Source organism: Phalacrocorax aristotelis, chromosome 23 (genome assembly GCF_949628215.1).
Source record: "Phalacrocorax aristotelis chromosome 23, bGulAri2.1, whole genome shotgun sequence".
Classification (NCBI taxonomy): domain Eukaryota; kingdom Metazoa; phylum Chordata; class Aves; order Suliformes; family Phalacrocoracidae; genus Phalacrocorax; species Phalacrocorax aristotelis.
Window position 1 is genome coordinate 3,945,128 of NC_134298.1, and position 13,730 is coordinate 3,958,857.

At 44.1% G+C, this 13,730-nt stretch overlaps 1 protein-coding gene across 12 annotated transcripts in view; it reads left to right on the forward strand.

The window, feature by feature from the left end:
* Positions 1-13,730, forward strand: part of TANC2 (tetratricopeptide repeat, ankyrin repeat and coiled-coil containing 2) — a 254,383-nt gene that overhangs the window by 156,881 nt on the left and 83,772 nt on the right. For all 12 annotated transcript variants that reach the window (XM_075117247.1, XM_075117254.1, XM_075117253.1 and 9 more), the window contains one exon: positions 5,942-6,205. In XM_075117247.1, the coding sequence (XP_074973348.1) occupies positions 5,942-6,205 (264 nt within the window). The remainder of the gene's footprint in view (positions 1-5,941; positions 6,206-13,730) is intronic.

The window sequence follows — 13,730 nt, forward strand, 5'->3', positions numbered from 1 at the left end:
AGATTTTTCTGTTCGGCAGCCGAGCTCCCTGGAGCGGTCTGGGGCGACATGGCTATATTTAGGTGTATCCTTTGGCTGAGTTTGTGAAGGCTTATGTAGATAAGGGTAAAAAATTTATTGTACTCCTTGCCAACTCGTACATGTTAGCTGGGACATCTCTAATGCGAAAAGGCAAGTCACGTTTTAGCGTGTTACTGGAGACGAGTGAAATGAGGTTAACTTGCAGAGTTTGCCTGAGTGTTTTTGGTACTTGATTTCAGTGCAACCCATGAAGCTCACTACTTTGCTGCAGTTATTTCTTTAAAGCCACAAAATCCCTTATTCCTACTTGAGATATTATAAATCTTTACATATAATTAATGTTACAGCTGTCGGTCATCCTAGAGTGGTAAATCTAGAAAGCTGCTTTCTCCTACAGTTCCACCTGAAAGGTGAGCATAAAGGTTGACCATTTCCAGGCATGATCTCTGCCTTAAGGAGAACTGGGTGGGATGGTAAAAATCCCCTCGTGTGTTTGACCCGAGACAAATGCATTTGAAAGCCTCATGCTCCAGGGCATAGGCCAGCTTGCAACTAAATGAGAAATAATATTTGCAATAATGTTTGTAAATACATGAAACTCTCCGAGAAGAGTAGTCCTGGCTGCAGTGACGTCTGTGGTGCTGTCCTGGGTGGACTGCTGCTTTGATACAGGTCTGGTTTTTCCCAAAGAAATAAAAATATTTTAAACCATGTTATTTGCATAAAGTTCTAATCCAATTGTTTCACCAAGGGAAAGGAGCCAAGTTTGAAAATGAAGGCTTGATGTAGGCAAGTCCTGTGCCAAGGGAAGTGCAGGTGTAACGCTTGAAGACTAAAAGCAAGGTAGGATTGTAAAATGACTCCAGCATCTCTGGAGCGTATCCCCTTCTGGCATCGAAGTCCATGTGTCTTCAAAGACGGCCAGGCTGCGCTGCTCGAAGTTGAGGCAGGTAGTGCTGTTACGGAGGGCGGTGTTGAAATCTTGTGGAAAGAGGTACGCAAATCCTCGGCGTCAGCCGCGGAGGGGACCGCAGAGGGGCGCCGCGCTGCCTGCTTCCTCTCATTCGAGGTCCTTCCGTATTATTACTCATTCATGTGTCTTACAGTGCTCAGATGTTTTTAGATGCCTCAAATTCTGTCTGTGTTCATATTAGCGCGAGGCTGCGTGCCAGCTGACACTGGTGATACATATACATAAAAAGATACACATATACGCACGCACAGGTCTGTATTTCTAGACATGCGGTATTCAGTGCTGTAGGGAGCCTCAGGTGCTTCTGCACGGCTGTCAGGTTTCGCGTGTTCAGTGTGTGACTTGCATGGCTGCCCCCGTCGTACTCCGTCCCCTGCAATAACCCTCTCGGTGCTTCCGTGAGGCAGCGACGCCTCTTCTGCTCCCGACAGCCGCCGGCACGTGCCGTGGTCTGTGTGACCGCAGCGCACCGGCTCTCTGTCGCAGGGCCCAGGCACTGCAATGTTCTTTTTTTTTTTCACCGGGGTTGTTCTTTCTGGCTGGATCCAGCAATGAGAAGAGCCTCCTGTAAATGCACATTCTCTCACGGCAGCTCTGCAGCCTTTCTTGCCTCCTGGCGTGCTCCTGTCGTGGCACCCCCAGCTTAACGCGTCCCATCATGTAACCTGACGTGCTGGGTATCATCTGTTAGAGAGTCAGGGTTGAAAGACCTGCCTTTCAGCAGATGACTTAAGGGATAAATTCCTGTCTTTGATGGGTTTGAGGTCATCAGTTTATCTTTTTCAAATTTAGAGAGGGCTATCTGTTAAGAGGTTGCATTTTTTTGAGCCTTTTTGTTTGACTAGGTATCCTTGGGTTTAAAAATTATAGAATGGGTTGGGTTGGAGGGGGCCTTAAATATCATCTAGTTCCAAACCCCTGACATGGGCAGGGACATCTTTTACTAGACGAAGTTGCTCAAAGCCCCATCGACTGGACCTTGAACACTTCCAACCTGTGTCTCACCACCCTCGTTGTGAAAAAACTCATGGGACCCATAGGAAATTTTCTGGCAGTGTTTGAAGGACCATTTGTTTCTTTTTTGTAAACCTTGTATTAAGAAAGCCTTAATTCCATTGTCATTTCCCGGTTTCCAGTGGCAGGGATGCTCTGAGCTCCCTCGGGGACGCCCCTCATCCTGCAAACCCCTGAACGTGCCCTGCGAGCTCAGGCGTTACCGGTGATGACAACCTCAGACACCGGGTTTCTCACCTGTGGGTTAAGCTGAGTCCATGAGTGCTCCTGCGGCTCCTATTAAACAACATCATGTATAATTTGGGTCTCTTGGGACTTAATTGTTGGGACCTCCTTTCCTCAGGCCATCGGCTGGGTTAGCCAGCGTCGCAGCTACAAAATACAGAGCAGAGAGATCTCAAAGGATGAGCACAAAATGCTTGTTTTGCGGTTTAGATGTTCAGTCTAACCAAAATAATATCAGAAGGGATCTTAACGTGAGAGTGAATTTTTAGTGTAATCTGATACTCCCCTCCTGTATTCTGTGTATACAGAAGTTGGCTTGACGACAGAAGTATGGTGAGCGATGTCGTCGTGGCAGTCTGTAGCTGCTGTTGCCTGTTTCAGTCAGCTTCTCTGCATCTGGATTAAGGCCTAGAATATTTTGAACATGTAGATATCATGTAGATACATTAATGATGCAGCGGGAGTCCTGTTGCGACTGAGCAGGAATCGTCCCCAGGGTGGGTCTTCATTCCCCATGCAACCCTCTACCCCCGCAGGGGCCAACGCAGGAGACGAGGGGAGATGCGCTCGCACACTGGGACCGTGTGAGCGCAGACCCGTCCTAGGATACCCCCTGCAGCTCTGGGAGGTTTAGGGTATGAATATGGCAAACGTGCAGAAATAATGTTATTGTGCAGATTTCCTTCTGGTCGCAGGTGTTCATGGGCTTGATCCTGTCGGGGACTGACGTGAAGTTCTTTCTACCCAAGAAATCTTGGCGCTTCCTTTGTATACGAGCATGACCAACTTTCTACCCCGGAGTATCTCTGCATTGACCTCAGTTGGTGCAGAACATGCGAATTTTCTGAAATTAGGTGTTGCTTTCTCAAATTTTGGTTGTGAAGTTGTAGTTTCGGAGCAGCTCTCTGGGTCGCACCGCTGGTAAGCTTTAGCTCCCCAGGAGACGTGCTCTGCATGTCGGTTCTGTTGCTGGCTTGTAGCTAGCCTTATGCTTTTGCCTTTTAAATAAAGTCAAAATTGGTTTGGTTTAAAATAGCTCATAGGAGAGATTAAGTCCATAGAGCAAACGCTTCCAGCCGGTGTAGCAGCAGTGCTATCATCCACGGCTGTTCAGAGGGTAAATTAATCCACAGGGAACAATCCTAAATACCTGATTCGATGAAGAGTTTGCACATAAAACAGCTTTAGTGTAAAACAGTGAAAATTATGTTTAAAATGGACGCAAATGGATGATGAGAAAAGGGACCAGCAGGATTTATTAGCTCTTTTTGCTGTTTTTTGTTGCTTCACTTAAAGAAAAGTTATTTTGACACAGAGTTATTTGGTTTCTCCTCAGTTTGATGTATTGGAAGATGACCGATTTCAGCTGCTGATGTGCTGCTGCAAAGATTAGTTGGACGTATACTGAGATAGGTTTTTAAAATTAATGGATTTTAATGATCAATGGATTATTTTTTTTCTTTAAATAGACAACACAGTATGCCGAGCACTGCAGGCCTAGACTTTGAAATGCAGATTTTCTAGACACCGGTTTAAAACCTATTTCTCAATATAAAACAATTTGAGGGAGCAAGAGAAGTCTGAACATCTGTTTCTTGTTTTTGCCTTATTTTCCTATGCTAAAGTGTAAATGTGTTTACCTGACAGCAGCCCTGCGTTTAAACGCCAAAAAGCAAATACTGGTTCTTAGCAGTTGCATGTGTTGGTTTTGAATTTCAAAATATGTTACAAACAACTAAATTTTGGAACACTTGACGAAATATGAAGATACTGATCCCACTGCCTAGGCAAGAAACCCAATACGGAGAAATAAAAGGATAGAAATAGAGGTAAAGGTTGAAGCTACGTGGAGTTGGCTGGGGTGAGTAAAGAACAGGCGCAGTAAGAATTACAGGTCTTGATTTTTTTTAATGACCATGTTGTGACTTTAGATGTAGGTAGTTAATTCTGGATCCTGTTATAATGCCATTTAACGTGGATAATTAATCCAGATCAGTCCTTGGATGTTGAAGTTTGTGTTTTGCGTTGGGGATAGAGTCCGGCAGTCTGCGTGGCACCTCGGTGAGGAGAGCTGTCCCGAGCCGCTGGCTTTGGGTGTCATCACCTCCGTATTTGTCAGGTCTGTAGGGGTACTTCTGAGAATTTAAAAGAAATGCATAATGTTAGGCAGAGAAATTATTCCTGTGCTCAATGTGTAAACAACTGGCTAAAATACGTAGTTCTTCGGTTCTGGATGCATTAAGAAAAACAAACAAAATAACCTGTACCCATTTGCAACGAAACTGCATCCTCCTTTCGGTGCTCTTCGGCTGGAGCTTCTTTGCTAGGCTGTTTACTCTTAAGACTTGGCACAGAAAAAGCTTTAGCCTAAAAGCATGTGCGCCTTTGGCGTAATTTACTGTTTGTTTTTATCGATATAAAAATTAATGTGGTGCTGTTTGTTAATGAGGCAGCATCTCCCTTGGTTCGGGAACGGGCTTTTGTGAAGGCGAGGAGGCTGCCCCTGAGGAGGTGCTGCGGCGTGGTTCGTGTTGCAGACAAGGAGCAGGAGATCCGCACTGTTGTGTCCGGGGACAGGCGGCGCAGAGAGCACAGAGTGTGGGCTGGGAAAGGTATTTACCACCGCTAAGTGAAAATGACAGATTTCAGTGGGTGTAGCAAGTAGATCTACAAACCCAGGGCACGTCCGGGGCTTCAGAATATTCACAGTCAAGTTGAATTTCAGGGTTTTGGACAGCAAATATGGAAAGTGGAAATGTGTGTGATTGGGGCGATGAGAAGATAATGAGCTCTGCTTTGTCATCTCTCGCTCTCTTTCTCTTCTCTTTTCTCTTTTTTTCTTCTTTTTTCTTCCCCCCTCCCCCAGTTAGGGAGCAGGCAAGTTTGTCACGCTCAAATGAGCTGGTATGAGCGCTGGGACCTCCTCTCAATACCTAAGAGGTCTGATTATGACCTTGAACGAATAAGTGGGAGACTAAAGATGAAAGGAAAGTCAACAGCCCGAGGGAGCTGCAGCCAGGGGATAACTGCATCAGAATTCGGAAGGGAACACACCAACGGGGAGATGGTGTTCATGGTGTGCATCAGTATCGCGTTGTCGCTTCCCGGTGTGAAAGTCAATATAGCAACAATCGTGATCTGTAAAATGAAATAATATAAGGGAAAATCTGTGGATTACAGTTAAAGCTTCATTAAAAGCCTGCCATCAATCAAATGAGATATTGGGTCCAGATTCTGAACCAAACTAATCCATGAGGGCTGGTTGTTCATGCGAGTCAGGTGGGGGCTTTTCAGCGTCAGGCACCGCAAGGTTATAAACTTCTGCAAACGTGCCCTGAAAAGGTGGTAACGGGGATGCAAATTAAAAGATATGAGGAGCACTTATAATGTTTTTTCCTTAATCATTTCTACCCTTTCTGCAATTGCGTATTCAAATACAATACTGCACATAATTTGTAATACTCCTTGTAATTACAAATAGCTTTTAACAGTATGAGGCAAAGCATTATAGCCTCAATGTTCTTTTGGAAGTAGTAAGCAGAAACAGCATCATTAAACTAAATTCCATAATCTCTGATTTATGTGAATGTGGAAAATATGATGAACATCATTTTTTGGCTCTTGCATTGCACAGCTCGGCATAGAGCAGCGTGTGTGCAAGCCATTCTTTCTTTGTTACTCATTTTGTTTATAATTTCTTCCTTCAAGCTACTTTGACAAGTTACTCAGAAAATGTGGAACGCACTAAATATGGAGGGGAAAGCAGTAAAGAACTTGGATCGGGAGGAAACCTGAAACCTTGGCAGTCCCAGAAATCCAGCATGGACTCCTGCTTATACCGCGTGGACGAGAACATGACGGCTTCCACCTACAGCCTGAACAAAATCCCAGAGAGGAACCTGGACACCGTCCTGTCCCAGTCAGTGCAGTCTATTCCTCTTTACCTTATGCCACGGCCAAATTCAGTAGCAGGTAAGAAAGAAACGTTTTTGCCTTTAGGTCAGAGGGAGACACAGTGGATGCACGTCACAGCATTTTTCATGTTCTCGTTATCCGAGGAGAAATCTCCTTCCTGTGGTCATCATGATTTAGCATGACAAAAATTGTTTTTTTCTTTTGACTTACTGCTTCTAAATGGAAAATTCCCGTGGGGAAAACTGGTTCTGATGATGCTTAATGGTTATTTCAGCAATCTGTAGTCTCTTTTTTGTACAAAATTATACAACTGTAAGATCATTGGAGAATGTATAAAAAAAATGAGATTCTTTGCTATCATTACAAGGCAAGTAATCTTGGGTTTCAAGTACCACAAAATTCCAAGACATCAAAACCATTTCTACTGCTTAAAAGGATTCATTGCAAGTAAAACCAAGTGTCCGATCTTCTCTGAAGATCTTAAGAACCTTGGCGTTAAGAGAATGACGATACTTTCTCTCTACAGAGGAGTTGTTAGGGGGTCCCATCTCTCGTGGTGGACTTTGCCCTGAACGTCTCCGCACACGCGTGTGCACGCACTGCTTTGGCGTTTGCGGCATCTGGGATTTGCTAATGACTAAAATGTTTTGGTTTGGCGTAACATCAAAATTTTCTTCATTTAATTTCGTGTCTGCTGCTTGAAAGATTCTTAAATGATGCTGTGACATCTCGTATTGATGTCTTTTAACAGTCCGCTAAGTTTCTCCCTGAAGTTGGTAACAGCAGGACAAAAACAAGAGATAAGATTAAAAATATTAAAGCTTTGCTGAAAAGCTGCTTGCCTGGAATTATTCTCCTTTGCTTTGATGCCCCATATTTTTTTTCTTGCTGGGTAACTTCTCTGGAGTTAAACACTGAGGTGGTCTGTATGTCTGTCTGTAAAGACACATGGAGAAATACAGTCTTTGTCTTTCTGTAGGGTCCCTGCAGGACTCTCCCGCTGGCTGCCAGCATGAATATTGCTCCAGAAAGTCCGGACTGCACAGGGCCTGGGATATTGTCTGTTAAAACAGCATCTCTTGGCAACCCGGGCTGCATTGCATAACTAGGTTAGGTTTCCTTTTTAATCCCGATTCGGACAGTCACAGGCCTAAAAGTGATGTAGAAATTAGGTTTTATAGATGCTAAAATAGGAGCACCCCAAGCCTGGAGGTACAACAACACATGCTGCTTTGGTCTGAAAGACTAAAAGCCGGGGATTTCAGAATGGAAAGAGAGGAGAGGAAAAAAGTGGGAAATTCCTCCTGCATTGCCTCGTTACTTTAAGTGCATTTCTTATAAACGAAGCTGCGTAAACACCTTCAAAAGGAAACAGGGCAGGCCGGGTACCGTAAAGGTAAATACGCGTGTGTATTGGTTTCATTGACTTTGGAAGTCATTGGCTTGATTGATGCATTCAGAGGCAAATACTGTTTGAAGCGGAAACTCTCTAGCAAGGTTCAGGAACACCTTTTCCTTCTGGCTGGTTTTGTTTTGTGGGGGTTTTGCTGCTTTTAGGTAGTGTGTCAGCTCACGTAGTTCATATCCCAGGATAAGTCCTTGTGGTAGGAACTGTGGACGAGAATACAAGATCTGACTTAACCTTTTATCGTCAAATGATCACATGTGATCTCTTACAAGTTTGTGACACCAGAAAATAATGTTTTCTAGCCCCAGACCAGTTAACCTCGTTATCTGTGTACTTGAACGACAGGAGAGGGAAACCAGATGTAGTTTCATGCTTGATTTAAGCTACCTGCAAAATGTGCCGTTGCCCAAAGGGTTAATCCCGCGCTGTCTGCCAGCTCCACGGCCTTGCACCAGCGCTACGCGTTGCGTAGCCATCTGATAAACCAGATTAGTAGCCTAATCCCACTGAAAATTAACCCTCTAGAAAATACGTTTATTGATTTTGAGCCACAAGTTCATTAGTGTGGAGGCAAAGAGTGCCTGGGAGCGGGGCAGAAAGCTGCCTTTCTTTGAGGGGTGTTCCACATTTTAAGGCAATCGTGAAACCACAGCTTTGCTAAAACAGACTGCTCTTGTCTTTTTTTTTCAAATGCAGTTGAATTTATATACAACCAGTCTATTCTTGGGGACCAGAGCACGACAGCCCTTACACCTTGTGGCTCTTTTCTTTTTTCCTTCAGTTTTTTTTAAAGGTTCTCCCTGTATATCTTCCGAAATGGCGCAAAAAAGTTCTTTCTCAAAGCAGGCTTACAGACAGAGATCACTGCCGTGTAGCCCATCCCCTCACTCACCTGCAGTTTACAACTGGAAGCAATTCTCCCGACACGTATCGATCTCGTCTTGCACTTTGTTGCATAATATTTCTTCAGAAACAGTTAAAAGCACTTTTTTTGGTAGATACTTCCTCTTGGGGGGGAAAAAAACCACCACCAAACCACTGGAGACTCTTGTGTACCTTAAAATGCCAAAGTGGGGTGTTAGATCTGGAGGAGCGCCTCTGGGTCTTGGTAAATCACTGGGATCCGTAGGTCACAGTATACGTGATATGAGTTTTTTCAAAGCCCGGTTGTGGGAGCACGTCTTTCACATCAGCTCGGTGGGAGCACGTGTGATGAGCCGTACCGAGTGAGTTACTGCACCGAGTATAAAAGTTGTTAGGCAATTTTATGGTATTAAGCCAGAAGCAGCTGTGAAGGGCACTGCTGTTTGCCCGGGCAGCGAGCGCTGCAAAACAGACTCGGAAGAGAAGGGGCAAGTGTGCTGCAAAAGGGTCGGAGCAAACGATCCCTCTTGCAGGAACCGGACAGCTTAAAGGTCTCCAGGTCACACATCACTTACGGACAGCAAATTGCTCACGGCTTGGCTGTCGGGTAAATTAAGACTCATCAATTAGCAGAAAATTAAGCAAAATGTGAGCATAGTCTCAATGCACTGATACTGCGTTTGAAGGGGAAAAAAGGCGATTTCGGGACCAGAGCTGCTGGTCTTTTCTCCAAATATCCCACATGAACAGCTCTCCCTTATATTGAAATTAGTGCCACCGGGCTTCAGAGCCAGCGTTAGAGTCAGCGGAGGTAAGCTCAGGCACTGAGTCCGTTCCACCTTCAGATTTCATCAAGTCTTTTCAAAGCTAAAAATGCAATTCAGCTCCTGAAATTGGTTTCATGCACCATTCGCAGACTGTCTTTATAAATGCAGAGAGGAGCCCAGCCTGGCTCCATATTGTCTTTTTTGTCTTTTGATATAGAAAAGGTATTTTTGATCTCCGTGGGGAATCTTTGAAAGATCTTCTCACTGAGTTAGCATTTCTCTTGCACTTTTTTCTCACAGGTTGATGGAGCTAAATATTCTTTCAGCATTTTTTAGGCATGTCTCTCTGGAATTCCAAGGTTTTTTTACAACCTTGAGATTTTTTTATATTTTCCAGATTATGCTATTTCTTCCACTTTACTTATCAAGTCCCTGTCGATTCAAAAAGAGAAGTGGTTCCCTCCATGTATTCCTCTGATCTTTGGAAAGAGTGCTTGTTGCCACAGCTCAGCCTGAGAAGTTTAGATTCTCATCAGCTAAACAGCACAAAACCAGCTGGAATGAAACGGTTGTATAGGTTTCATCCTGGAAACTGAGACCTATCCCACTCCAGCCAGGTGCAAGGAACAGTGGCCCGTCGTGGATATTGGCCTCGGTTTCTCATAGTCTCCTGGAGTTGGAGATGATTTACCTGGATTTACCAAAGAGTTTTGACGTTGTGCATTTAGTAGCTTATAATTTTACCAAAGTTACACTGCTTGACTTCAGAGCTCTACGGTCAGATGGCTGAATTTTCTGAAAGGCTTTAGCAAAACTGTTCAGCCACTTGGACGTGAAAATAAGGGGGAAATGCAACGCTTTGCTGGAGGTAAATTCCCGTAGTCGCCGCGTTTGAGAGGCGCCAGCACCTCCAGCTCTGCCATTCGGGCACAGCCGATTTCCTTGGTGTTACGCTGCTTTTGTTAAACCCTTCTTGAGGCTCTAAACTGGAGTAAATTCTTGTGATCTTACTGACTTCAGTGGTCGGAGACAACTTCGTTTAAGTGACGATCAGGTTATTAGGGAAAGAGTTGTAAAAATCAAGTTTAGTCGTGATAGTCTCATACTTATTTAAAAACTCACTCTATATTGGTGAGCTCCATCCCTAACTATGTAAAATGTAGAGCATTATCAGATTAGAACCACAGTCAGTCACATTAACATTTCAGGATTTTAAAGTAGTATTTTCAATCATTTGTATGCAGGGAAGTGATTATATTTTCTGTTAACCTCAGTGGTGTAACTCAAATCTGTTAATACACTTTTTCCCTTTGTTTAACCAAAGCTATGTTATACTGCATGGATTTAACAGGGGAGACACCCACAAAAAAGCAAACTAAAACTTCTCTTAGTTCTGATTAAGGAAATTCCCTTCCTACATAGATATGGGGAAGTCTTGGGAGGTACGTGTTACCTCTCCTGAACGTGGCCTTCGCAGTACAATGAAATGTTGCTTCATTCTTCCGGCATTAACAGCAATTTTTCTTGCTGTGTGGCATTCAGAAAACATAACCCAGGGATCACCAGTTCTAACTGAAACCCCAAATCTTGAAGGTTTAAAAAAAAAGGCAGGAAATGGAACGGAACAGAGAAGTGGAGCCAAGGTAACAAGTGTCCACGTTAGGGGTGATGATGTGGAAAAATCTCTGTATTTCACCAACACACGCAAGGCCGTGCGTGCATTTCCAGCTGTAACGGTGGCCTGGAGGAGTCGCTGCCAAAGGCCCTTGCGATGGCAGTGACAATGGGTGCAAAGCTGATCTGGAGATCCTCCATGGTTATGGCACTGATAGCAACAGCAAATTACCAAAAACACGGTTAAAATTCCCAATTTTGTTGCATTTACTTGTCCTCCGGTGATTCGGGTGGCAGTTTCAGGAAGACAGTCAGGAGTTGGTAGCAAAATGCTTTCAAAAAAAAAGGAAGGAAAAAAACCCAAAACTTTAAAAGTGGTTTTTACTTCTGTGAAAGAACTTTTTACCTGTTGGGAGAGACGGTGTGTGCTCTGAAATGAGAGAGGGCTGCAATTTTGGAGAGGTTATGATCCAAGAAAAACCCCTATAAAAATAATCCCAGGTCTTCCCATAACTCTTTAACTCACTCGTACAGTTCGGCCCCATATGAATCCATTTGCTTTGCTGTTTTATTGTTCCCAGAAACCAAAAGCTGCGGCTGCATTTCCTTCCTACCCCATCCCAGGCAAATACGCACAATAGCTCATTTTATATACTTGAACGTGTTTCATACTGTTCGTCAGGAGACGCTTGGCACCGGCGTTGGGCATTCAGGTCTTTGAATGAACACGGTTTCTCAGGAAAGTTTGCCTTTCGTGTACACAATGAACGCCTCGCTCCATTTCCATTATCTGTGAAATGAAACATGAAATCTTGTGTTATTTAGACCACATGCATGGTTTGTAAGGTCTGTTTAAATGTTAATAGGGAATTAAAATGCCCTTATATAATACCTGCTCCTCTCTTTTTCCTCTTCTAGAATATAAAATAGCAGCAAATACATTATGAGTTATTAACCTCAAATTCTTCTCCATTAGAAAAGTATCTCTTTGAAGGTGGGGGCAGGGTATGCATAAATGCCATTAAATTATGTCTTTTTGAGAACACAGCGAGCGCTGGTTATCTCGGGGAGCATCCCGTGTCCCGGTATCTGGCAGCTGGTCCTCTAAGGGAGTTTCTGGCAGAGATCTGAGTGTCTGGCAGGCCTGCCTGTCTCTGCCTGCACCGCCCAAGGACAAAAGCACAAGCTAATAGTACAAGAAAGGTTACAAAATGTGGCTTGAAAAGTGCGACTTCCAGAAAAGCAAATCTCTCTCTCACCTAAGGACCGAAAAATACACGGTCAAGCAGCGGTATTTGAGCAAGAGATGAAAGTGATTGGAAGCAACTGGTCACAAAAAATGGGGTTTTTTTTAATGTTGAAATACATTCATATTTCCCTCGGTCCCATGGTTTCCCTGGAGGAGTCCGGGAAAGGTCCCAGAAACCGGGCGAGAGCAGTGATCCGGGCTGGAGTGACCAACCTGGGAGAAGTGAAACCGCAGTAAGACCCACTGAAAACCACCCGGGAGGAAGCAGAGCAGAAGCTTTTTAAGAATACCTTTAACTCTGCCTGAGGGAAGGAGAACCGATACAAAAATAGCACAGAGAGAAACACGATGTCAAACAAAATGCGCTGCAATGGGGGGAAAGAAACCTCTAATGAGAGCTGCCGCAGGACAGATGCTTTTCCGCAGGCCCTGAGAGGTACCTGTGTCGCAGCGCAACAAAAATTAGCACCTTTCTTCTTTTTTTTTACTTTGATTATGGGGTACAGTTAAACTCTGAAGTAGTTGGGACTCTTCTACGAATTATTCCAAGGAGAGAGACGAAATGAAGGTGCTTCGGATAAACCCCAAAACTTAGCTTTGTCCTATTTGTGTTTGCTTCTTGATACCTTAGACTAGATATCCAGCCAAAGGTTCTGTCATTAAATCTGGAGCATATTTATCAATACAGCTCTAAGGAATCTGAATTTGGGGTACACAGAGAGTATTTTACCTTGAATAATGCAGTCTGATCCGCGCATCAGTCGTGGCAAGCTGAACCCACCGACTCGGATGAGAGCATCTCCCCAAGAAGACCCTGTCTGCAAAGTCCGCCCCCTCCCTGGGCTGCCAAATATCGATTTCAAGTCAGGTGGTTTAGTGTTTTTTGTTCAAACAGTGCATTGAAACTGAATTATCTTCCACTATTTGTTTGCCATTTCCTTGGGAGAATCCCATCTGCGGTGTATAAATATTTTTGCAGAGGTACTTTTTTTTCCTCCCTTGTATTTTATCTGCAGTCACTGTGTCTTATTACATAGAAAAAGGTTTGGAATTGAGGGGAAGCTTTCAACAGTTTAATATTTTCTAAGATAAATTGATCTTGCATAATTTGTGAAGTACTGAAGCATATTCTCAGATAAAATTACTTCTGGTTCCTCTGGTCTTAGATCTCTTTAATTATTCCTCAGTTCTAAATCAAGAAGACAAATCTCAGTCCATCAGCCTGAGAAATGGCAGGATAGTTGTACTGACAATTGCAAAACTAATCTGTGGCGAAACGTGAAATGGATGTGGCAGCTCACGCAGGCTGCAGTTCCTTGTGTGCGAGGCTCCTCGGTTGCGGCTGTAGAAGATGGTGATGGTGATGATGAAGGTGGGAAGAGAGCCTGGCTTTTGGGCTGCTGAGGAATAACTCCTCACTTCTTGTAGGACCTACAATAAATCAGGCCGCTGGCCATCGTCTTGCTCTCCTCTGGCAGAGCACAAAGTCCACCCGTGCGAAACACCTGGGATTGCGGCTGGCTTCTCGTTTCACAGGCGGGACAGAGGGCGAAATGCAAACTCTTTAAATAAATAAAAAGAAAAAATGCCGGCACAACTGCAGTTCTCCCAGGAAACGAAACGGAACTTCTTCCAGGAGGCTGCACGTGTATTGTAGGGACTTGAAAAGTATTCTGTTGT